Below are 27,125 nucleotides of genomic sequence, written 5' to 3'. Positions count from 1 at the left end.
TGAAACAACCAGAGCCAGAGGAATGCAGTTTCACATGTAACAAACTCCGAGCGCTCTCCACACGTGAGTCACGCCTACGTCACGCGTGTTACTCATGTGCGCGGCGGCCTGCAGCTCAGAGGAGGCGCCCCGTGAGATAACCCGGGTAATTATGGTTACTTAATGTTTCCATGTCTCCACTTTTACTTATCTTTGTGCTCTCACCTGAGAACGCCTGAGGGAACATGCCCCTAATGGCCCGAGTTACAGAGACTGGGAGGTCTGAGCTCACTGCAGAATACACAAAACGAAAACTTTTCCTGTTAGAACTTACCCGAGTGAGGTGAGCTGTGAAATAATCATATACAGTACAATTAGAGATGGAGGTCTTGTTGTGATTCTCCCTGTAGCCGTGAGGAAATGGCTCCCACGGACTTTCCATTGAAACTTTTGTATCTCTTGTTGAACACAGGCTCGTCAAGTGTTTGTCTTAACCCCTTAACTCCCACCTGAACCGAGCTTTACCCCAATCCAAAAGCTTCTGGAAAAAAGGTGTGAAAATAGCAGCAAAACTGAGATGAAAACAAGGATGAAAATGTGAAAAATGGACAAAAAATTGACACAAAAGTGATAAGAATTTGACAACTAAAAATCGAAAAATGTGACGAAAAAGTGACAAAAGTGTCACGAAAATGTGTCTGCCCAACAAAAAAAGTGATGAAAAAAAATCTAATGACGTGAGGAAAAAGATCAATTTAGTTTTGTAGGTCTTAGCTTTCAAATGAGGCGTTACACTGGCCTACAGGATTTGGGTAAAGCTGAACTGGAGAAAATGCTCTCGGTTCAGGCGGGAGTTAAGAGGTTAAAGGGATATTTCAGGATTTTTGACATAGGGCCTCATTTCCTAGTTATCCAGAGCGTTGCTGATTTCTGGAGATATTGTTTTCTTTAATTAACGCAGTTCTTATGTTTGAAGAGTTTCGTGGTGCTAGGCTAGTGCTAAGCTAGTGCATTTCTATGGTATCAGCTAGCCTGCATTAACACACACAACATGTTTTTTGTTTTTTTTTCCCTTTTTCACCCGTTCCCTCCACCCTGTTCGCCCCCCACCCCCACCCCCATGCCACACGTCTCGAAACCCAGACAAATCACAGAAAACTGTACACTATATAGACAGATAAAAAAAAAAAAACACATCAACAATAACATCTGAAAGGCCTAGTTTTCAAACATGTATATGTAGATAAGTAAATTTACTGGGGTAAATTTGGGAAACACTGGAAAAATGTAGGAAATAATGTGAAAATTTGGGGCAGATTGGGGTAAAAATTGGGGAATAAAATGTGAGAAAATGTGAAGATATTTAGGGGGGAAAAATAAATAAATAGATTTTTTTTTTTTTAAATCAAGGAAAAAGAAAATATGAAAAAATTGGTACGATTTATTTATTATTATTATTTTCTAATTAATAAAAGGTAAGAATATGCTAATGCTAACGACAACGAATCAAAGCTGGGACATGATTGGATCACCTACAGTAATAAAACAAAACCGTCCAGTGCTGGAGCGGCCAAGTATTGTCTTTTACAGGTTTATAGACCAGACATTTGGAAAAATCGGCCAAAAATATCTGTCAAAAACATCCCAAAATATCGGCATCGGCCTTAGAAAAACCCTTATCAGTCTTGTTTCTTGTTTACTCAAAATGAGGCTTTCGTTCCACAACTTTTCCGCTTCCGCTCCTACGCACTCCTAACTTCTTGGACATGACGATCTCATTCCCAGCCTGATTTACTGATCTGTGAACCCTCCCAAAAACAAGGCAGTAAAAGTCTCAAAAACATCATCCGTATTTTATCCTTCAGTATATTTGATTTATTTTTGCTCTTTAATAAATAATAGAGCTGGCTCCAAATTATACATCGGTCTTTACTCATTGGGTTTGATTGTTTTTTTAATATCAGAAGTTCCCTCTTTTTTATTTTTTCACATAAAACTCTGCTGTGGATGTCGAGTTCCTGTGAAAGTACTGAAGCGTTTAGTGGATTGTAAACTCTGGGAATAAAACACTGTGTATCTGGTTCCACAACATTTGTATCAGTCCCCTGAAGCTGCAGCAGGGTTTGTAGCGTTTCTGTGACAGTGACCCTGAGACGTGGCCGGAAACTCGTCCTCGTGAAGAGCTGGGAGGAAACAGAAATGTGAGGAATGAATTCAGCCACGTAAAGTCTGAGAAACATGTGATTTTAAAACTGGCTTCGGTTCAGTATCGGATAATTGTAGCCAGCACCTGATCGGCTCTGATATCGGTCTGATACCAGGAGCCGTCACTCGTTCAGTAACAGATAAACGATACATTGTTGGGCTCGGTATTTATCGTCTGTGCCTTTTTTCTTTGGATTTTTTACTGAAATATATTGGGTTCCATTATATTTCCTGTTTATTGCAGCTTGTGTGGCGTTTTAACCCCTTAACTCCCACCTGAACCGACTCCATGAGGGTGGTATGAGGGGGGTATGAGGGGGGTATGAGGGGGGTATGAGGGCGTTGGGCCGGTGCTTCCTGCCCAACACCGTGCAGCCCGATTGGCATTTGCCCGAGAACACAGCGATTGGCAGATTGGCCAATGGTGCCCTGTGCTCTTCACGGATGAGAGCAGGTTCACCCTGAGCACATGTGACAGACGTGACAGAGTCTGGAGACGCCCTGGAGAACGTTCTGCTGCTGCAACATCATCAGCATGACCGGTTTGGTGGTGGGTCAGTGATGGTCTGGGGAGGCATTTCACTGGAGGCCGCACAGCCCTCCATGTGCGAGCCAGAGGTTCCCTGACTGGCATTGGGGACCGGGATGAGATCCTCAGACCTACTGTAAGACCATATGCTGGTGCTGTGGGCCCTGGGTTGATTTGTCACTTTGATTTTCATTTATCATTCTTATGTTATTTAGTTCTCAACACATTGCCCTACACTATGAATAAAGATTTTAATCCGAAAAATCGAATTGATTGACATCTAGGATAGGGCTGCACGATATTGAAGTGACTTGCGATATGCGATACTGCTGTGCAATATCGCGATAACGATATTATTGCGATATTTCACTAAAAACGATTTTTTTCAGCAAATTGTGTCAAAAGAAGACTTAAAAAACACCCAATCAGGACCAAAACAAGGGTAGAATGTAACAAAGCTAGTAAATGTTAAACTAAAACTGAACTTCTACACATGACTTCAATGCATGAGTTTGAGTTTGCAAAAAAAAATGGGTCGATCTTAGTCAGATGAAGGCTATGGTGATGTTGCGATATATTGTGGCTTCTCGCGATACGGATATTGAATCAGCTAATATCGCGATACGATATTTTTCGCGATATATTGTGCAGCCCTAATCTAGGATGTGTTTTTTGAGTGTGCCCTAAGTTTTTGTGAGCAGTGTAGAAGCTGATTCATAATAATATATCAGACCGCAATGTGTGTGACACTGTTATCATTTCCCAGTGATTCACCAGTTGTTTTTGCTCAGTCTTGCTCTATGGCACGTGCACAGGAGCGTGCACACGCCTGCTGTCACCTTTTTCAAAAAGCCCGAGTTTGCAGCCCAGTCAGGAGGCGCTCTGGTCATGGTCTCAGTATCATTGATCTTTCTCTAGTATTCTGGTCTCGACTACAGTCGGCCTAATCTTAAAACATGATGGCATTGGGGTCCTGGAAATGTTGTTAAGGGTAATGGAAAAGTCATGGAAAAGTCATGGAAAAGTCATGGAAAACCTCAAAAGAAAATCTGTGCGAACCCTGATTTTCTTCCTGAGTAGAGATATTGTTACATGTTGTTGTTGTTGTGCTGCATAATTCTACTTTGGTATTCAAAATGGCCGCCAGAACTATGCGTGATGTCATTGTAAACGCATCCTGATCCTCCAAAACTTTAAAGTCCCTCAGTGCAGTGACTCTGCGTCCCATGACCTCAGGTAAACTCTAACAGTTGTTTTGTCGTTGTGACACAAAGAGAATCTATAATGAAGCTCCGTCTCCAGGAAGCTCTAACTGAAGCCGCCTTACGAAGCTTCTGTGAGGCATTAGGAGGAACCAATCTGCAGGTTATTAGGCTCTTATTAAACTTGGCTGCTGTAACTCGGACCAGAGCCGGGTTTGAAGTGGAAACCTGCACCGGCTTTGAAATATCAGAGAAACAGTGACCAGTGGGGGTGTCTGGAGAGCGGGAACCAGAACAAAAGGGTTCGGTCTTTGAAGGCGACGCTGCAGGTGGAAACAGGGACTTCTCAGCTGGTTTGCTCCTCTTTACGATGTTTATTTCATGACGTCTTGTTGAGAATCGCTCCAGGGTTTTCCAGGAAATAACTCCATCATGGCGGCGCTGCCTGGTCTTTCTCACGCTTGTTCATTCACAAATACCCACATGTTTGGTATCTGCTTCCTCTGGTTTCCCCTCATTGTACAAATGCATCATGAAAGCTCTTCTTCTTCTTATAGACGAGACTTTTGGAAAAAACTCTCACAAATCATTTTTTTTTGTCCCTGGTTGAGCCTGGTTTCTACACATTTCACAGCAGTAAAATACAGTAATACAGAATCTATATAAACACACACAGACTCATGTGATTCACACATTAGTGCAGCTTTGCTTTGTTTTCAGCCGAGACTTTAAATTTGAAAGTCAGATATGATTTTAAGTTCTGTGGGTAAAGAGTTCCACAAACCTGAGTATGAAATTGCTCTGACCAAGTGAAGTCTTGCAGAGGGAATCGTACAGTTTGATAGTTTCTACGGAGCCCTGGAAGACAAAAAGACAAAATAAATAATAATAATAAATAAAATAAGAAATATAAAAATGTATAATTTACACCACAAACTATCTCGGGGGAACAAGATAATTATCACGGGGTAAAAAAAATAATGTTTTTTTAAATATTTCTTTTAAAAATATATACAATATTAATCATTTATAATTCTCTCATTCCCCCGAGATAATTTTCTCAATGAATATAAGAAAAAAAAATGGGTGAAAAATGTGTACTTTTCTTTTTTTTTTACACAACAAATTATCTTGGGGGGTACGAGATAATTATCTCGGGGTAAAAAAATATGATTTTTTATACCTCTTCAAAAAACATTTACCCCCCGAGATAATTATCTCATTCCCCCGAGATAATTTGTGGTATAATACAATATCTATATATGTATGTGTGATTTTTTTTTATATTTCTTTATAATGTTCTCATTCCCCCGAGAATATAAACAATAAAATGTATGATTTTTTTTTTTTTTACGCCACAAATTATCTCGGGGAACAAGATAATCATGTCGGGGGAATGAGATAATTTGTGGTGTTTTTTTTTTTTTTTTTAATATAGTTTAATATTTCTTCAAAATCATATTTTTTTTCTTTCACCCCACATTTTGTTTTGTCTGATGTCACTTCCAGGGCTCTGTAAGTTTCAAATTGATATCTCTAAATTTTTTATTATTCATCCTGTTCACCTGCAGCGTCTCGCCTTGAAACATGTTTAATCTCAGTCAGATTAAAGTGATTTCTTTCAGACCAAGACTCTGCAGAGATACTTGTCCTTTTGCAGAGGACGTTAATATCTGCAGCCTCTAACGTGGAGCTGTGGTAACCCCTTAACTCCCACCCGAACCGAGCACATTTTCTCCAGTTTGGCTTTACCCCAATCCAAAAGCTTCTGGAAAAAAGCTGTGAAAATAGCAACAAAACTGAGACGAAAACAATGATGGAAATGTGACAAAAAAGTGAGAAAACATTGACAAAAAGTGACAAAAAATTGACGAAAAAATGACAAAAATGTGACAAGAAAATGACAAAAATCTGATAAAAAATTGCCAAAAAATGACAAAAATGTGACAAAAATGAGTTGAACACCCAACAAAAAATGATGGGAAAAAAATCAGATGACGTGAGGAAAAAGATCCTCTCAGTTCAGGCGGGAGTTAAGGGGTTAATATCAGCCTGTGATTCTCTAACATGGAGCTGTGTTAATATCAGTCTGTGATTCTCTAACATGGAGCTGTGTTAATATCAGCCTGTGATTCTCTAACATGGAGCTGTGTTAATATCAGCCTGTGATTCTCTAACATGGAGCTGTGTTAATATCAGTCTGTGATTCTCTAACGTGGAGCTGTGTTAATATCAGTCTGTGATTCTCTAACGTGGAGCTGTGTTAATATCAGTCTGTGATTCTCTAACATGGAGCAGTGTTAATATCAGCCTGTGATTCTCTAACATGGAGCAGTGTTAATATCAGCCTGTGATTCTCTAACATGGAGCTGTGTTAATATCAGCCTGTGATTCTCTAACGTGGAGTTGTGTTAATATCAGCCTGTGATTCTCTAACGTGGAGCTGTGTTAATATCAGTCTGTGATTCTCTAACGTGGAGCTGTGTTAATATCAGTCTGTGATTCTCTAACATGGAGCAGTGTTAATATCAGCCTGTGATTCTCTAACATGGAGCAGTGTTAATATCAGCCTGTGATTCTCTAACATGGAGCTGTGTTAATATCAGCCTGTGATTCTCTAACGTGGAGCTGTGTTAATATCAGCCTGTGATTCTCTAACATGGAGCTGTGTTAATATCAGTCTGTGATTCTCTAACATGGAGCTGTGTTAATATCAGTCTGTGATTCTCTAACATGGAGCTGTGTTAATATCAGTCTGTGATTCTCTAACATGGAGCTGTGTTAATATCAGTCTGTGATTCTCTAACGTGGAGTTGTGTTAATATCAGCCTGTGATTCTCTAACATGGAGCTGTGTTAATATCAGTCTGTGATTCTCTAACGTGGAGCTGTGTTAATATCAGTCTGTGATTCTCTAACATGGAGCTGTGTTAATATCAGCCTGTGATTCTCTAACATGGAGCAGTGTTAATATCAGCCTGTGATTCTCTAACATGGAGCAGTGTTAATATCAGCCTGTGATTCTCTAACATGGAGCTGTGTTAATATCAGCCTGTGATTCTCTAACATGGAGCAGTGTTAATATCAGCCTGTGATTCTCTAACATGGAGCTGTGTTAATATCAGCCTGTGATTCTCTAACGTGGAGCTGTGTTAATATCAGCCTGTGATTCTCTAACGTGGAGCTGTGTTAATATCAGCCTGTGATTCTCTAACATGGAGCTGTGTTAATATCAGTCTGTGATTCTCTAACATGGAGCTGTGTTAATATCAGTCTGTGATTCTCTAACGTGGAGTTGTGTTAATATCAGCCTGTGATTCTCTAACATGGAGTTGTGTTAATATCAGCCTGTGATTCTCTAACGTGGAGTTGTGTTAATATCAGCCTGTGATTCTCTAACATGGAGCTGTGTTAATATCAGTCTGTGATTCTCTAACATGGAGCTGTGTTAATATCAGTCTGTGATTCTCTAACGTGGAGCTGTGTTAATATCAGTCTGTGATTCTCTAACATGGAGCTGTGTTAATATCAGTCTGTGATTCTCTAACATGGAGCTGTGTTAATATCAGCCTGTGATTCTCTAACATGGAGCAGTGTTAATATCAGCCTGTGATTCTCTAACATGGAGCTGTGTTAACATCAGCCTGTGATTCTCTAACATGCAGCTGTGTTACATCTGCCCCGTGTGGATCCCTCCGTCTCCTGTCAGGGCTGTTTGTGCAGCGTGTTGACCGAAAGCTTCCGGCCGTCCCGTGGCGTGTGGGCGTGTGTTTGTTTTGGCGGCGGTCGGACCAGGTGAGGCGTGAGTCACGGCGCTCGTATGGCGCTCGTACGGCTGCGTCCTCAGTGTTATCATAAGAACCGGAAGAGCGGCTTGAGCGTCTTTCATCTGCCTTTTATCGGCCCATAAAGGCGAGCGCGGACAGACGGACGAGGCTCGACTGGTCGGATTAGCTTCACATTGTGATGCCAAAGCTCAGAAGAAGAAGAGCAGAGTCGGGGAAGGTTCGGTTTACGGGAGCGTCAGAGTGAGAGCAGACTGGAACAAGAAACAGTAACATTACAGAGGGTTTTCCCGTGTGACACCAGGAGGATGATACTGTGTAGAGGTCCACATGTGGGAGTCTTTCTAAAGTGATCATCTGTAATCTCATTTTTATTGTCATTTTGTGACTTCTCTGTCTGTGGAAGGTGATACTGTAGATCAGAGGTGCCAAACCTTTTCTGACCCAAGACCTCACCACACGTTTCTTATTGTCCCACAAACACTGGACGTCACAAACCCTCCCTCTCAAACACAGACTCCTCTCACAGATGTCAGTTTGCAGAGTTTATGCAGCACAAACACAAACACACTAAGCTGCACCACCGACAAAAGCCAGAACATGCTCTGAACACGAGTGCCAACAAGCCAGACCATGTTTCATGATATTTGTAGCACCACAGTGTATTCTGTGTTATGGCTATGGACACAGGCTGTGGCTCATTTGAAAGCTGAGACTCTAAGCTCTCTGTAGGTGAAACAGTTTAATTCTACGAGCCCAGAGAGCAGCTTTAGCACTGAGCGGTTAAACACGCGCTGCAGGTGCAGTACACTGATCCAAAACTCACATCGTCCACTTTACAAACATCCACAACTGAACTGGTGTTTCTGACCTGACAGTCGCTGGTCAAGCCCTTTGTAACGATGAAGACGACGGGGAAACATGTGGTCATCTGCCGCGGGGGGGGGAGAGAGCTGCTTCTGCGCGGGATAATCCAAACAAAAGTCCAAAAACTCGCTGCACACTGTCCTTGTGCTTCGGTTTAGAAAATCTTTCAGTCCGTCCAACGATCAGCTCCTGTTCACTCAGTTTACACCGTCATAAAGAGCCATGTTTTCATTTGAGCCGCGCTGTAGGAGAGACGCTGGCGAGGCTGCAGGCACTGCTACGAAAAGCAGCGCGATTCCGACGTGGACGCACCGCAGAGCAACGCGAACGCGGCCGGGATAATGCCAAAAAATAGATATACTTATGGAAAATGAGGCGCGGGCCAGATTTGATTGGTTTGCGGTCGTTCATGGATCGATTTTAACCATTTAAAAACTCAGAGAAATGTTAAAATCTCAACTGTTTGGATCTTTCCATGTGAAGCCGCTCTGCTTTGTCAAACGCTCCAGCTGTTCACATCACCACGCCCCCTCAGACTAGAAAAAAAAAAGAAAAGAAAAGAAAAGAAATGCAATAATATATAAAATGTCCAGATCGTGACTTTTCACAAGTTTTTACATTGAATTCACACGTTTCATTTTACAGCAATAGAGGATTTGGGGAATATGAAAAGAACTCAAATAGGAGTTGTTTTTAAACAGTTGTATCATCGGTAAAACTGTGCCTATCTTCTGTCTCCGCTCAGTGGTGAAGAGTGGGCGGAGCAAACTGTCTGTGACGTCACTCCTTAAAGTCTGCGAGGAAAAGAAAGAACCTCAGGAGCGCGAACAAGCCATAAATGCACACGCAGGTTATCTGTCAGGTACAAGGTCCAGCAGCAGAAAGAGAAATGAGACTTGGACAGAGGGCGCTTCGCTGTGAAGTCAAACAACCGCTTTAATGCTGCGTGTGAAGCTTCTAAACTGTTACTGTGTCCGTGTTGAACTGTGACAGCAGGGGGCGCTGTATCAGGGGCAGAGGGCGGATTTATCAGGACTTTCCTGTTTAGAAGATTCTTCAGACCGAGGTCGTTTGAAAGACAAAACTCAGCAGATTCCGTCTGAAACAGGGGGAAGAGCAGCTCACTGACAGATGGACGACTTCGTATCATCTCAAATCTGTTCAGCAGCTTCTTATCTCCACGTTTCACACAACAGTGAGATCTTTCACATCACTCAGACGCGCAGCAGACATTCCACAGACACATCGTGTTGAAGGCGGAGCTCCGTGTCCCGCCCACACTGACCTGACCTCTCCCATGCTGTGCTTTTTCATCCCCAAAATACTTTCGGTGGAGATTTCATGTTCTCCCCATGTAGGTTTGCTCCGTTTCCCACTAAAAACACGTACAATGGGTCAGAGTGCCTGCAGTGAGTGGTTGCTGGAGGTCATGGTGCCGCTGGTGTTTTTACAGGACGTTCTCCTCTGTGTCAGGCCACTCCCTCCTCTGGCCTCTGAGGGAACGTGACTGTGGTGCTCAGGTGTGACGCTGTTTGAACAGGCTGAGCTCAGACCGAGAGCTTCTCATCTCCAGGGAACGTCAGGTCAGAGACAAACATGGGCCATTTCACTGACGTTTGTCTTTGTGGCTTTGTGGTCTGAACTGGAGAACCATCAGAGGAACTGAAACGACAACAAACTACATTTGGACGTCTTCTCTTCAGGCAGTGGTGACAAAACGACATAAGTAAAGGGCTCGTGTCACATGACTAGGACAACACGATCGAAATGTTACTCTCCAGACCTGCTTTGAGCTGGTTTACTTTCCTTCGATGCTGCTGATGTGGAGGCTCTTGTAGATGCGTGATGGTCATGCTGTGGTTACATTTCCTTTGGCATTTACACCGTTTATCGCCCGCTGTCAGATGATTGTCATCTTTCTTACACATCTGCTCCTGACGTGCAGACACAACATATCGACGTATCAATAAAATCAATCGTTTCGTCTTCGTTAGTCTCTCTCTGTTCGGGATGGGAATGGAGTTTAAATATTAATATTTAATGGCACTGCTGCATGTAGGTCATCATCACTACACTAAACTGAGGGCTGCAGACACCTGTGCAGTCAGACTGCAGACACCTGTGCAGTCAGACTGCAGACACCTGTGCAGTCAGACTGCAGACACCTGTGCAGTCAGACCGCAGACACCTGTGCAGTCAGGCTGCAGACACCTGTGCAGTCAGACTGCAGACACCTGTGCAGTCAGACTGCAGACACCTGTGCAGTCAGACTGCAGACACCTGTGCAGTCAGACTGCAGACACCTGTGCAGTCAGGCTGCAGACACCTGTGCAGTCAGACTGCAGACACCTGTGCAGTCAGACTGCAGACACCTGTGCAGTCAGGCTGCAGACACCTGTGCAGTCAGACTGCAGACACCTGTGCAGTTCGGCTGCAGACACCTGTGCAGTCAGGCTGCAGACACCTGTGCAGTTCGGCTGCAGACACCTGTGCAGTCAGGCTGCAGACACCTGTGCAGTCAGACTGCAGACACCTGTGCAGTCAGACTGCAGACACCTGTGCAGTCAGGCTGCAGACACCTGTGCAGTCAGGTTGCAGACACCTGTGCAGTCAGGCTGCAGACACCTGTGCAGTCAGACTGCAGACACCTGTGCAGTCAGGCTGCAGACACCTGTGCAGTTACATCCTCCAACACATGAAATCACTGTGTCTTTGTAAAGGTTTCTCTGCTGAAGACCAGGCTGTGGTAGATTTTAGATCCAGAACACAAATGTGTGAGATCTGATCCTGCTCATAATAAGCCTCAAAAGCTTTGTGTCCAAAAACCTCCAACCTTTATTAACCTGGTATATGATGTTATGAAGCATGCTGTTCAAATGGAAAAGATCAGATTTGAATTAAAAGGGGAGGTGGACGTGTTTCATTGTTTCTGAGGTACTTTGAACGATTCAGGCAAACACGTGTGAACAGGAGTGAATGAATGAGAGAGCTGAACCTTTACAGCGCGACAAACTAAAGTCTGCGCTGTGTTCGGATCCGAGTCCGTCTGAATAAACGTGCAGCTGCTGAAGAACCAAAACAATAAGCACGTGCTGAAACATGAGCTTCTGCATCATTCAGAAACACCGAGGCGCTGACGAGGAAATCCTTCCAGCTCGTCCATAAGAAAAGAGGAAGAGAGAGACATCAGTGCCAAATATCAAACAACAACAATCGATAAGAGAAATTACCAATGGCATCGATTCAGACAAAAACACATCAACCCCCATCCCGACTGTCTGCATTTTGCCTGAGCTTTTCATCCGCCGCACTGAAATAACGCGTCCACATGATCCGTGTTGGAAGCAGGCCCCGGGTTTCGCCCTCTGACCCCGGTCCCGCCCCCCCGCGGAGCCCCCCCCCCCCCTCAGCTCCAGGATCAGGCCCTTCTGTTTGAACTCCCGGGGCTCCTCTCCACGCGCCGCTCGTGCTCTCACAGCGTCCTGTTGGAGACGATTCTGCAGATCAGAGCCGGAGCTTCACTGACTCGTGAAGGAAAGAGGAGAACGTCAGGATGAACTCATCACTCACCAGGAGTCACTCACCAGGAGTCACTCACCAGGAGTCACTCACCAGGAGTCACTCACCTGGAGTCACTCACCGGGAGTCACTCACCTGGAGTCACTCACCTGGAGTCACTCAGCAGGAGTCACTCACCAGGAGTCACTCACCTGGAGTCACTCACCAGGAGTCACTCACCAGGAGTCACTCACCTGGAGTCACTCACCAGGAGTCACTCACCAGGAGTCACTCACCAGGAGTCACTCACCAGGAGTCACTCACCAGGAGTCACTCACCAGGAGTCAGTCACCAGGAGTCAGTCACCAGGAGTCACTCACCAGGAGTCACTCACCTGGAGTCACTCACCTGGAGTCACTCACCTGGAGTCACTCACCAGGAGTCACTCACCTGGAGTCACTCACCTGGAGTCACTCACCTGGAGTCACTCACCTGGAGTCACTCACCTGGAGTCACTCACCAGGAGTCACTCACCAGGAGTCACTCACAATATCATCTCACTGTAAATAATAAGCTCTGGTTTACATTTGTATTAGTGTGAGAAGAGCCTTGGTATTGAGGAGGAGATGACGCTCTGAATAAGTCGTTCTCGTCTCTGAAACTAGACCCTCTAAAACACCTGATGTGTGATTTTGGGAGATCTGTGATGAACAGAAGTGAAAATATGACAGTCAAAAACTTGTGAAAAGTCATAATCTGGACATTACAGCATTGTGTGTTTTCAAAGTCCCGCCCACCGGTCCTGCAGAGCCCCGCCCACCGGTCCTGCAGAGCTCAGGGTCAGAGAGAGCAGGAGGCGAGAGCAGAGACATGTCCTGCACAGAACATCCATCTCCACACCTGGAGCTTCAGATCAGTCGACCTCACAGTCAACAAGCCAACAGCTCTGTTAGTTCAGTCTCTCTCTGTGGTTAGTGTGAGGGCACCTCTGAGGATCACGGTGCTAATGAGGCTCAGCTGCTGTTGTCTCTGCAGACAGTGCTGTGGTTAGGGCTGGGTACCGTTAAACAGTACCTACTTGGTACCGACCGAAAAGCTCCCTTAGGGGGCGGTATCGGAAAACTATTTTTTTTTCGGTGCTAATTTTCGGTACTTTTTCTCTCCAAACGTCAATAAATGATCCGCAGTGAGTCTAAAAAAGCCTGAACTCATGAGCAGCTTCAGCGCCAATGCAGAAGCAAAGCTGTAACTTACTCACACTTCAGTCATTATCAGAGATGGCAGAGCTGTGGACTAAACCAGGACTAAACCAGGACTAAACCAGGACTAAACCAGGACTTACAGTAAACTGGTTAAAAACCAGGACTAAACCAGGACTGAATAAGAAACTAGACTCTTAGACAAATAGAAAAGCAGTGACAACAAGAAACACATGGGCTTTACCTTTAGCTTTAGCTTTACCTTTAGCTTTAGCCGCAGAGCCTGAAGTTACTGCTGCTGTTTAAACTCCAGCTGCACCGGAGCGTTTGGATCAAAGATTGTTTGTGGAAAAGGTGAGGCTCACTCTGCATCAGCCATGTGTGGAACAGTTCTGGTGCTTTGTCAGTGACAGAGTGAGCGCTCTCACTATGTAACAGATCTGTGACGTGTGAGGAGCTTTCACTGTGGAACAGCGCAGTGAGTTTAGAAAAGTTTATCTTCAGTAAACGGTCCTGATGTGGATCTGGTCTGTTCCTGCAGCTCAGGAGGGAATAATGTCCGAACTCTCTTTTTATCACGGCTTTAGTGGGAATTCTGCTCAAAACATGAAGTCACAGGTGACGCTGCTGCTCCTGTTTTCTGATGTTTGGACTTCCTCCTGAACCATACTTTTCCTGCACATTATTTTAACTCAATTAAAATAACACAGGTATCGGAAAAAGTACCGTTAAGGCACCGGTACCGAAAAGCAGGTATCGTTAAAGTAGTGGCATCGAAAAAAAACGAACGGTACCCAGCCCTGGCTGTGATTGGCTGTTGTCTTTGCAGACAGGGCTGTGATTGGCTGCTCTGTCTCTGCAGACAGGGCTGTGATTGGCTGCTGGTGTCTCTGCAGACAGGCTGTGATTGGCCGCCCGTGGCCTCCATGTTTGCTCTGGCTCTCATGCACTGAGGCTAATGCAGAGCCGTGTCAGTCTGTTTGGTTCCTCTGTAACTGATGACTGTGTTCGGGGCAGAGTCGGGGCTGCAGAGCCAAACAAACCAGACAGGCTGAGGTCGTCTCAGGGACTATTTAAACAAACTTTATCCTGCAGGAACAGAAGAAGAAAGCACGAGTTATAAATTATATATAAATCAGAAGTGCAAATGGCAGACATTTAAAAAGTCTGGCTACAAAGCAAGTGTTAAAGTGACAGTCTCTAAGTCTAAATGTTTTACAAATGTTTAAACAAAAGAGTCAGACTTTTAAAAGTCCATTTGCACTTTTCAAATTGTTTCAATCCACGTCCGACTGACTCATATTTAATAATACCTTCTGTGTTTTCTTCTTCTGTTCATGATTACAGTTTATTATGTTTATTCTGTGTTCTGTGATCTGCTCCGGCTCCTGGTTGTTGTTGTGAGTGAATCTGGCTCCAGGCCACTGCTTTTCAGCGCCTGTTTCATGACTTCACTCAGAGAAAGTGAGAGATGAGGCTAAAACCCGTCGACAGAGCCACACCTGCAGATCCTCCTCGGTCACGGCCTCAGCGCTCACACAAACAGCACTCTTTGTCACCACTGTTTAAAGCAACACTTCAACACAAGTATTTAAAACATCTCAAAAGCGAATTGCAACTACCTCAGCGAAACACATTCAACAACTGTAAGAGCAAAGTATGTTTTATAAGCATCAACTTCTCATGGTTGTTACTTTGCATTTTGCTTTCAGGATTTCCCACACTGTTTTTAATGCAGGCTAGCTGATACCATAGAAATGCACTAGCCTTGCACTAGCCTAGCACCAGGAAACTCCTCAAACATAAGAACTGCATGAATTACAGAAAATCAGCACGATCACTCTGGATAACTGGGAAATGAAGCCCTATGTCAAAAATCCTGAATTATCCCTTTAACTCGGACTTGAGGCCAGTGACTCCATGACTTACTGTGACTTTATATTTATTTTTGGTTTGAGTGAAACTGTTGAAAGATCAGGATTCTTTATAAAACCATCGATGTTTACATTTGGTAATTGGCCACAGGCTTTTTCAGTTTCCCGACACAGGGTTTAATCAACCCAGAGGAAAACACAGGAGGACGTGTGTGTTTCTGTGGATGGATTAAAGGTTTTCTTGGGTGAATGAGGAGAAGATTCTTAGACATTTATTAAGGACAGGAAAACGTTGGATGAAGCTACGGAGCCTCCAGAAGAACTCGCTCTAAGAACTGCCTGGATTCATTTAAAGGGGGGGTAAAATGTACTTTTTCAAGCTTTACGTCATGTTATTCTGTCATTCCCTCATTAAAAACATGCCTGAAGTGTTGCCTTGGCACATTCACGTATTTTTGAGTAATCTGTAAAAACTCTGATGGCGGCCATTTTAGGGATAGGTTTGCCTGAGTCCTCCTAGGAACGCCCCCACCTCCTGGAGACGCCTCCGAGCTTTCGTCACCAGCCGAGTAACCAACCACTGCTCCTCAGCAGAACCCCCTCCCCACTGATGCCACAGACAGCGTGTGGAGGGGGCGTGTCCGAAAGGCTCAGAGGTTCTTAAAGAGACAGAGGCCTATTTCAAGACATTCACTGCAGCCATTTTGAGAGAGACATTTTATACAAGGCTGTTATTCTAATTTACTGCATTTACAGACCAACAGAAGGTTTGGTCATCATTGTAGTGTGATATAGACTGGTGCTGTGTGATTGAAAAAAACATAATACCCCGTCTTTAAGAACCTCTGACACCTTCCGACACGCGCTGTGGCATCAGTGCTGGTGACGAAAGCTCGGAGGCGTCTCCAGGAGGTGGGGGCGTTCCTAGGAGGACTCAGTCAAACCTATCCCTAAAATGGCCGCCATCAGAGTTTTTACAGATTACTCAAAAATACGTGAATGTGCCAAGGCAACACTTCAGGCATGTTTTTAATGAGGGAATGACAGAATAACATGATGGAAAGCTTGAAAAAGTCGATTTTGCATAATACCCCCCCTTTAAAAGCCTCTGTTTTGTTGCAATTATAAGAATATTAACCCCTTAACTCCCACCTGAACGGATCCCATTTTCTCCAGTTTGGCTTTACCCCAATCCAAAAGCTTTTGGAAAAAAGCTGTGAAAATAGCAACAAAACTGAGACGAAAACAATGATGGAAATGTGACAAAAAAGTGACGAAAAATTGGTGAAAAAGTGGCAAAAATGTCACAAGAAATTGACAAAAAATGTACGAAAAAATAACAAAAATGTGACAAAAAAATTACAAAAATGTGACAAAAAAGTGATAAACATTCGACCAAAAAAATGCAAAAATGTGACAGAAAATGACCATAATTTGATAAAAAATTGACGAAAAAATTAAAAAAAATATGACAAAAAATTACAAAAAATTGACAAAAAATGGCCAAAAAAAAGACAAAAAATGTGCCAAAAATGTGATGAAAAATTCGACAAAAATAACCAAAATTTGATTAAAAAAATGACAAAAAAAAAAAAAAAGGGGGAAAAATAATTACAAAAATGTGATAAAAAATTACATTTTTTTTTACAAAAATGTGATAAAAAATTGATAAAAAATTGACGAAAAAATGACAAAAAAGTTACAAAAATGAGTTGAATACCCAACAAAAAAATGTGATGACGTGAGGAAAAAGATCCTCTGGGTTCAGGCGGGAGTTAAGAGGTTAAACTGTATAAATCCCATCTCTGTTTGTCCAGTGAGCCTCACGTCTGTCCAGAATCCTCTCCTTTGGTGTGAAACAGTAGCCGTGTGTTCGTGCTGCAGCTGGAGGCGAGGGAAACCGCGGTGTCTGACGTAAACACTGTTATTACTAAAACGAGTCCGACTGGTCTCAGAACTGTGTTTGTTCCTCCGCCACATGTCAAGCTCTAATTGGATAATTATTTTGGCATCTGCAGCACGAAACGGCGAGCGTTAAATATAGCTCTGTTCAAGGCTCAGGCTTGCTCTACCACTAAAACATGCACAACGGGGAATGAGAGAGAGTTTGTGGAAGCGCCGGGACCGAACGCATTTGTCATGATGTGATAAAGCAGTGATTCTCAACGGGTGGGCCGGGACCCAAAAGTGGGTCAGTTTTAGATAAACTCTTAAAACTGTTGTTAAACAAACTGATGCCGAGTTTTACATTTAAGCTTCATCAGCAACAACACACTAATAATATAAGAGGCAAAGAGGCGATTAAGGGGTTTAATCTTCCATAATAAACGTGGCTCTCACTCTCTCTCCCTTTAGCTAGAAATCGATTTGAAATACTAATGGAGTTAGTAAGTCAAAAATCTTTATTGAAAACTGCACAGTGACTTTTTCACAGTGATTGTTTTTGCAATTGTTGCATTTGCTGATGCACTTTACCTAAATCGACCTTTTCATGCTTTACGTCATGTTATTCTGTCATTCCCTCATTAAAAACATGCCTGAAGTGTTGCCTTGGCACATTCACGTATTTCTGAGTAATCTGTAAAAACTCTGATGGCGGCCATTTTAGGGACAGGTTTGCCTGAGTCCTCCTAGGAACGCCCCCACCTCCTGGAGACGCCTCCGAGCTTTCGTCACCAGCCAAGTAACCAACCACTGCTCCTCAGCAGAACCCCCTCCCCACTGATGCCACAGACAGCGTGTGGAGGGGGCGTGTCTAAAGGCTCAGAGGTTCTTAAAGAGACAGAGGCCTATTTCAAGACATTCACTACAGCCATTTTGAGAGAGCGATTTTATACAAGGCAGTTATTCTAATTTACTGCATTTACAGACCAACAGAAGGTTTGTCATCATTGTAGTGTGATATAGACTGGTGCTATGGGATTGAAAAAAGCAGAATACCCCGTCTTTAATGTGTGTAAATTTGCCGACACACATTAAAGACGGCTCTGCTGCTGCTGTCAGAGAGTTTACAGGAGAAACTGCACTGGTTTGTTTTTTGTTACTGAGGAACCTTTGAAATCACTCATGGACTTATCAGGAAAAGAGGAGCAGAAAGTACCCAAAAGAAAACAGCCAACTTTGAGCGCCGTTTATTGGTAAGAGTAAGAATGTACTTTAAACAAAAGAAATAAAAGTGAAGTTCTAACCCTGTGCCCAAAAAGAGCCCATCCATCCATCCATCCATTTTCTCGATTCGAATTGTAAATCGAAAATCGAAGATGTTTTTGGTTGGGGAAATCGCTCTAAAACACTCTCCGTCTCCGAGTCACAAACTGCAAACTCTGCTTGTTTTATGAAAAGCCTCTCAAATAAATCAATGACCTGCTGTAAAGACATGCAGACGCAGCTTCATGCACTGAGACGTGTGGACGGCCATGAGCCGGACCCGAACCTGCCCGCGGACTCGGCAAACACTCGTGGTTTGTTGCTATAGCGATGAGTAGTTTCACACGTGGGGTTTGTTTTCAGCGACTGCATAGAAACATGATTCTTCTGCACTGACTTCTGACTTTTGATCAAAAATAACCCACATGGTCCAAATAGCGATGGCCAGTCTTCCTCTTTGAAGGTAAACTTTTAATTCGTGTGCGTCCTGGTCCTCGGAGGCTCCTCACGTGTTTCTGTTTTGCCCGTTGACGAGTTAGCACGACGTTGTAAATTCACCAGATCCTCACTGTCGCTTCCTGTTTGTTTGTAGTATTCCCTGGGCTTGAGAATGAGGGTGTTTTTCATGAGAGAACGCTGTGGTGAAAACCTCTTAAAGCCAGCTCTGGTGTCATATTTCTGGTTTTGTTTTTCTGATCAGAATAGTGGGATTCCCTGCCGTGTCTCTGCGTAAATCCCGTCTCTGAATGTCGTCACGTCTGTGGAGTCTGGTAAACAAAGCAGGAAGCTCTGACGTGCTTCACACCGGCACTTCCTGCGGCCCGCGGCCTGTCATTAGCTTCATTAGCTCGTGTTAGCGTTTAGCCTGCTCCCTGTTATTACATGTTCAGGTCACTTCCTGTTAGTCGTAAACGCTGTGACCCGCTTTGAGGACGGGCTCTGACACCGACGGGTTTTTGTACTGTATTTTTCTAAAACTTACCCTCACTCTCTTAACCGTGTGCTAAGGATGTTGATACCAATAGCCTGTATGAGGGGCAAAGTGCTGACTTATTTAGGGATAATGTGAGGATACTCTCAATCATGGCTGTGTAAAACTGTCTTTTATTGGCTTTTTTGTAGGTTTCATCAGCTGTTGCTTCCATCTGAACGTGGTATGTGTTCACCGAGGAATGTGAAAGACCTGAGCACTTTCATACTGGATACTGAGTCGCGTGAGGATGTGAGCATGTTTGTGTAGAGGGAGGATAACCAGGGTGAAAGGACGCAGCCCTGGGGTGCATCGGGGCTGATGGTCAGGGATTGGGATAAGAGGCCACTGTGTCACAAGTTTCTCAAAGTGCTACATAGTCGTTATTCATTGACTCCACACTTGGTGGCAGGGGCGTCGGACTGGGGGGGGGTAAAGGGTGCTGTGTACCCAGGGCCCAGAGCAGGGTGGGGGCCCTAAAAAGTGCTGCAAAAAGCGTTCTGTATTGTACTTTCTAAGTTTCCTCATAATTGATACTATAAGAATTGAACAACCGGGCTGAAATACAACGGTTGCTTGACAGAATTTTGCACAAACAATAATGATGGATGAATTTAAACATGTGCCCAACGGTTCAGCGGCTTCAAATATGGTGCGAGACTAAATGAGGCTGAAGCGCTTGAGCTTTTTTGTTCATGAGACAACATATAGCATAATATTTCGTTTTTGCAAAATAGCATTTTAATGCCTACTTTAAAGTCACACATTTGTTATTCTCAGCACAAATATCCCATGTCCCTGGTGCAGTCGTCATGTTTAATGTGGTCTGCTAATAATCATTATGCTGCAGAATATTCCACCACCAATTTAAATATATACTGTATATCACTACCGGGATTGAAGGTTATTCAATTTCTGTAACTGAAGCCAATCCAGATGAAATTTCAAGTCAAACATCGAATACACAACAAACAAAAACAAAACAATGAACTAAGTATCCAGGACTGATCTAGATTTTTAGGTCGCTGTATATGATAAAGTTATAATAGAAAATAAGATAAGATAAGATGATCTCACAGATGGAGAAATTGCATTCGATGAGAGAGCATCCGGCAGCAGCACCCATTCAGTGCGCACAACTATTTTTTTTTTTCTTTGGTGAAAGATGGTTGTGTCGCGGCCGCCGTCCTCACTGTTTTGGTCACAGGAGGAGCACTGGTTGATGGGAAATCCGTAGACGATGACCACGGCGGTGGAGCTCTTGCGCTTGGCCACGATGTTCTTGGCCACACAGGTGTAGTTGGCCGTGTGGGACAGGCGCGCCTGCTCGATGATCAGGTTGTGTCCACGGTGATGTAGAAGTTCCTCCTCGGCCGGGTCCATGATCTCGTTGTCCTTCAGCCACTCCACCCGCATGACCTTGGAGGATGGAGAAACTGTAGCTCTGTCTCCTCTGATCATCTGAAACGGTGCACCGCCTCCTCAGAGCGTGGTGTCCTGCACTGGTCAGCTCCACCTCGTCCTTCCTCTTCCTCCTGCACAGCTCCCTCCACAGTCTATCACCATCTCCTCGTTGGTCCCTTTTGTTGTTTCCTGTAGCTCCTCTTGTGACGCCTCCTCCGTGCTGCAGGTGTGGGCGCTCTTGGTGCCTCTTCACTGTTCAGTGTCTCAGAAGAAGATGTTTGTAGATCTCAAATGGGTTTAGCTGATAAGCTAGCAGTTTGTTTACCTTCAAAAAGCTGCTTTCTTCAGGACCATTTTGGACTTTCAAAGTAAACAAATCCACCAAACCTCCACAAAAACACGGTAAAGACGTACAAAAGTATCCAGAAAAACAACGTGGTTCGCTGAAAAAGGCAAATAATTCAGCTGCACCAGGAGAGAGGGAGGTCACTTCCTGTTTTCACGTCGCCATGACCATAAATCAACTGCACTGTCAAACCACTGTTATGTGTTTAAAGAACAAGAAATATGAGGGGGGTCTAAAAAGATCGTTTGTAACTAGGGCCCAGAATTTGGTGCTACGCCCCCGCTTGGTGGTCATTAGCTGTTATTCAAGCCACAGACGCCCTGGGGCAGACTGACCGTTTACCACATGGCTATAATATTTTGTTGTAGTGGCTGGAAGAAGCATTCTGGTTATTCTTTAAAAAAGCATTACTCCTCACAGGAATGGGCTACAGACAAGTACTTCATCTGTACTTCCTCTGTACATTGCAAATTATGAACGATCCAGATGTTTTCTTTGCCGTCTCCTCCATGTCCCTCTAGTGCAGGGGTAGGCAACGTCAGGCCCGAGGGCAAAATCTGGCCCTCCAGCACAGAACCTCTGGCCCTCAAGATGATTTTGAGGAACATTTATCACACAAATCAGAGAGTATTTTTAACACTATTAGAGTTAAATGGGAGAAAAAAAGGTAGAAATACTGTCAATTCACCCAATGAGGTCATGTATTATGTACAACACTGGCATTGGAAGGAAGTGCACTGGAACAAGAGTAGTCGTTTTAAGGAAGAAATGACATAAATCTACTTGAATTAAGAGATTAAATCCAAGGTTTGAGTAGATTTGGTCTGGTCTTAGATGAGATAAAACCTCTAGTAGTCGTTATTCTCTGAGTTCAGATAACTTTGCAGGATTCCTCTAGATTAAATCAAACAGAACTGATCCCTGTTTCGCGTCCGTTCTTCCCAGTTCTGAAAGTCTGAAAGTATGTTAATTGAAACCGTGACTGGTGAAAACGGTGGGTTTTTATTTCCAGCGTCGATGCCAGAGACCGTAACGACCGACAGCGCCGCGCCGTAAAGCCGCGGGTGGCGCCCGTAAAACCCCTGCATTCACGTTCAGATGGAGGTCCTTCGGTTTACGGTTTAATCTGCGTCAGGTCGTTTAAAACAACAGCGTCTAAGCAGAGAGCAGGGACGAGGTTCACACGAGGTTCACACGAGGTTCAGACACCTCCGACGCGAGGATGACGCCAACGTGGACTCCCTGAAGAAAGTGAACGTGAAAGTTATTATTGAGACTCACTTCTTTAGGTGTTCAGGTTTGATTTGGTGTAAAGAGGTGTTTTTCATAAATGGAGACGGGAATGTGGAACTATGTCTGTGACGGCTCTGTGGAATTTGAGATGATTTTTAAATGCATCTTTTATCCATCCATCCATCCTCTTCCACATCACATTGCACCAGCCCCTGTGGCTCCTCCTGCAGACTGAACGGGCCTGTTGGTCTCTCATTAGGAGTTTATGAACCGCTCTTTGTCTGAACCGTCACCTATAGGACCTGTTTGCCCTGGGAGACCCTACAGGGGCACGAAGCCCCGACAACAGAGCTCCAGGATCATTCAGGTGCTCAAACCATAGACTGTATATAAATGGACAGCTTCTGCTCACTCCTCCCCATTTACCATGATGACTATGGTCGAGGGGGGGGATCGTGGCGGGTTTACAGACTCCTCCTCCCCAGCTCTGATGAAGCATGTTTCTAAAAAGGGCATAAGGGCGGGATCTTCACTGTAGACTAGAAAAGCTCCGGTAGGGGGAGTTATCAGAAAACTTTTTTTTTTTCTGTGCTAATTTTCGGTACTTTTTTTCTCCAAACGTCAATAAATGATCCACAGTGAGTCTAAAAAAGCCTGAACTCATGAGCAGCTTCAGCACAAATGCAGAAGCAAAGCTGTAACTTACTCACACTTCAGTCATTTTCAGAGATGGCAGAGCCTGGTCTGAGCCAGGACTAAACCAGGACTAAACCAGGTCTTAAAGGGACTATAAGAAGTTTAAAAATGTTAAAATTAAGTATTTTCCTCCCCCTACATGTTCCTCCATGTCCTAATGTGTAGAATGAGCTCAGACCTGTTCACCACAACTGCCTCTAAAATCCTGTACGGTCACTCAAAAATGTGTCACTTCGGCCCGAATTGCCGTCATGCACGAGCTTAATATAGAAGGTGCAGTTACACATGTGGCCTGAGGTGGCAGTAGTGAGTATAAAATGGCGAACTTGCTTCCAGCCCCTTTAAGTAAACTGGTTAAAAACCAGGACTAAACCTGGACTGAATAAGAAACTAGACTCTTGGACAAAGAGAAAAGCAGTGACAACAAGAAACACATGGGCTTTACCTTTAGCTTTAGCTTCACCTTTAGCTTTAGCTTTAGCTTTACCTTTAGCTTTAGCTTTAGCTGCAGAGCCTGAAGTTCCTGCTGTTGTTTAAACTCCAGCTGCACCGGAGCATTTGGGATCAAAGATTGTTTGTGGAAAAGGTGAGGCTCACTCTGCATCAGCCATGTTTGGAACAGTTATGGTGCATTGTCAGTGACAGAGTGAGCGCTCTCACTATGTAACAGATCTGTGACGTGTGAGGAGCTTTCACTGTGGAACAGCTCAGTGAGTTTAGAAAAGTTTATCTTCAGTAAACGGTCCTGATGTGGATCTGGTCTGTTCCTGCAGCTCAGGAGGTAATAATGTCCGAACTCTCTTTTTATCACGGCTTTAGTGGGAATTCTGCTCAAAACTTGAAGTTCCAGGTGACGCTGCTGCTCCTGTTTTCTGATGTGCCGTGTTTGGACTTCCTCCTGAACCATACTTTTTATACACATTATTTTAACTCAATTAAAATAACACAGGTATCGAAAAAAGTACCGTTAAAGCACCGGTACCGAAAAGCAGGTATCGTTAAAGTAGTGGTATTGAAAAAAAAAATGAACGGTACCCAGCCCTACTGTAGACTCCGCCCTTGCGTGACGTGTAGCTCGCGCTGCTCCAATGCTAACAATCCGACCCTCATTAAGTACGAGATTTCAAAAATTCTTCTTACGAAAACCAGCCTGGTTTCTTAAATTGTGACTAACCCAGCGTTATCTCAGGAGGAACATCTAGCCTAGTCTAGTGTTGAAAAAAATAGAAACCAGGTGTTAAAGTTGTTTCTAACGTGTCTAAACTCCAATGCTTTTCAATGGGAGACTAGTGGTGATATGGAGGTACTACAGCAATGGCGGCCTCTAGTGTGGTGGGCATAAAGCAGAGCAGCCAGCGCCCATTGGCTCAAACCCTCCAGAGGTTCCCGGAGGACATGTTTTTTTCTGTGGGATGGTTATATGAGAATATTTTCTACCTCATTTGCGGTTTGATTGTAAATGAGGCAGAAAATATTCTACCTCTGCAAGTCGTGACGTGTAGAGAAAAACATTCTATTCCTCCTATGTTTGAATTGATCTCACTGATGCAGAATGAAAATCAAAAAGTCATTGGAAAAGCGGTTGTTGTTGTTGTTGTTGTAATATGTGTGTGAAAAGTTGCCTCGTCCTGTTTTGTTTTGTGAACTTGTGCTGCAAACCACAGACACGTGACATTGTAAAGAGCCTGCAGTTTGAAATGGAGTTGGTGCAGCTATTGTGGTAACTATGGTAACCGTCAAACTGCTGAATGTTGGACTTGGTTTATGGTTAACCTCTTAACTCCCTTTTCCATCATTTTTTTGTTGGGTATTCAACTCATTTTTGTAACTTTTTTGTCACTTCTTTCATCATTTTTTTCATTTTTTCGTCAATTTTTTATCACATTTTTGACACATTTTGGAAATGCTGGGTCATTTTTTGGTCAAATTTTTATCATATTTTTGTCATTTTTTTGTCACATTTTTGTCATTTTTTCGTACATTTTTTATCAATTTTTTGTCATTTTTTTGTCACATTTTTGTCATTTTTTTTGTCAAATTTGTATCAAATTTTTGTCACATTTTAGTATTTTTTTGTCACATTTTTGTCATTTTTTGGTCATTTTTTGATCACATTTTTGTCGCATTTTTGTCATTTTTTCGTCAATTTCTTGTGACATTTTCTGACATTTTTGTGACATTTTTGCCACTTTTTCATAAATTTTTTGTCACTTATTTGTCAGTGTTTTCTCACTTTCTTGTCACATTTCCATCATTGTTTTCGTCTCAGTTTTGTTGCTATTTCCTCACCTTTTTTCCAGAAGCTTTTGGACTGGGGTAAAGCCAAACTGGAGAAACTGTGCTCGGTTCAGGTGGGAGTTAAGGGGTTAACCTCTCTCTAAGGGCTGGACCTTTATCCACATGAAACAAAAACTGTCCCAGAGTCCAGGGTCTTCTCTCTCTAAAGTCATGTGACTGGTTTGTGAATCCAAATATTGATCAGGAAAAACATTTCTTTCCTAAACTAACCCTCCCTCTCTCTCTCTCTCTCTCTCTCTGCAGCTGATCTGTTTCGGGAGTGATGCACTGGCTTCCCCTGGTTGCCATGGTGATCGCCTCGGCCCTGCCCTTCCCTCACGACCCCGCCTCCAGGATCGTAGCCGCGACGACGACGACGACGACAGCGACCCCCGACCTCGGCAGCCGGGACCGACCGTCGGCAGCCTCCTCCGCGTCGCCCCCTCGCCATCATGACCCCGCGGACGCCAACATGGCCGACGGGGAACGGCAGAATCGACAGGATGTATTTTTCTCTCCCTCGCATCGCGACGACAGTGGAGTTTACGAGCTGAATTTGGCGAGCACGCTGGACGCCCCGCCCACAGAGGAGCAGGTTTACGCCCACGTGGATTTTAACGGCGACGGCGGCATGCCGGACTCCCGCCGGACACGGGGAGCGCTGGCGGCGGAGTCGGACGCGGGTCGCCTGGCGCTGGACGGTCTTTTCGAAGGGGGCGAGTTCTTTCTCGACGCCCAGCCGCGGGTTCTGTTCTCCGCCTCGTCGTCGCCGCCCGAGCGCCCGCCAGAGCTGCTGGCGCTCGGGGGCGAGGACGGCGACCCGGACTGGTACGCGGCGGCGGCGGCGGCGGAGGAGGGCCACGGGGACGGGCCGGCGCGGCGCGAGAAGCGGTCGCACGCCTTCGACGGCCGCTGGGTGCAGAGGTCGGTGTGCGAGTCGCGGAACTACTGGGTGACGGACAAGGCGACGGCGGTGGACAACAAGGGCAACACGGTGAGCATCATCCAGGAGATCCAGACGCAGCGCGGCCCCATCAAGCAGTACTTCTACGAGACGCGCTGCGTGCAGAGGACGCAGCGCGAGGAGACGGGCGTGGAGGGCGCCAGCTGCCTGGGCATCGACAAGAAGCAGTGGAACAGCCGCTGCATCGCCAAGCAGTCGTTCGTGCGGGCGCTCACCAAGGACGCCGACAACCGCGTGGGCTGGCGCTGGATACGCATCGACTCGTCCTGCGTGTGCGTGCTGATGTCACGGACCAACAGCAGGCGGGAGGCGGGGCCGGCGGTGCCCGGGCGGGGGCGGGGCTGAGGGAGGGGGAGGGGCCGGGGGGGGGCGGGGCGAGGGAGGTGTGTTCAAAATGGAGAGAGATGTTGTAGCTGTTTTGGTTTGTTGTTTTTTTTTTACACACGCATGATCTGGAAAGTGGTTTAACTCGGGATCGCGCGAGTGTCCCTTTAACCCCTTAACTCCCGCCTGAACCGAGCACATTTTCTCCAGTTTGGCTTTACCCCAATCCAAAAGCTTCTGGAAAAAAAGGTGTGGAAATAGCGACAAAACTGAGCCGAAAACAAGGATGAAAATGTGAAAGAAGTGAGAAAAAATTTACAAAAAATGTTTTTAAAAAAAGAAACGACAAAAATGGACAAAAATTTTACAAAAAAGTGAGAAAAATTTGGTGAAAAATTGAGAAAAAATTGACGAAAAAGTGACAAAAAATTGAAATTTTTTTTTTTTTTTTAAATCGACAAAAAATGAGAAAACATTGACAAAAAAGTGCCAACAAATTTACAAAAAATGTTACCAAAAAAATGACAAAAATGGACAAAAATTTGTCGAAAAATGAGATGACAAAAAAAAAGTGATGAAAAAAAATTTGACGTGAGAAAAAAAAAAAATCAATTTAGTTTTGTAGGT

At 44.4% G+C, this 27,125-nt stretch overlaps 1 protein-coding gene across 1 annotated transcript in view; it reads left to right on the top strand.

Annotated features, from left to right (window-relative positions):
* ntf4 (neurotrophin 4) overlaps positions 1-26,519 on the top strand; it is a gene marked incomplete at its 3' end in the record, with an annotated part of 31,982 nt that extends 5,463 nt beyond the window's left edge. Inside the window, exon 2 of the mRNA XM_079564788.1 lies at positions 25,475-26,519. Coding sequence (XP_079420914.1) covers positions 25,494-26,519 — 1,026 coding nt within the window. The 5' untranslated portion in view covers positions 25,475-25,493. The remainder of the gene's footprint in view (positions 1-25,474) is intronic.
* Positions 26,520-27,125: the final 606 nt, after the last annotated feature.

The sequence above is a fragment of the Gobius niger genome (genome assembly GCF_951799975.1).
Source record: "Gobius niger genome assembly, chromosome: 10".
NCBI lineage: Eukaryota > Metazoa > Chordata > Actinopteri > Gobiiformes > Gobiidae > Gobius > Gobius niger.
The sequence above is the reverse complement of the archived record's forward strand: the minus strand, read 5'-3'. Positions and strand labels throughout refer to the sequence as shown.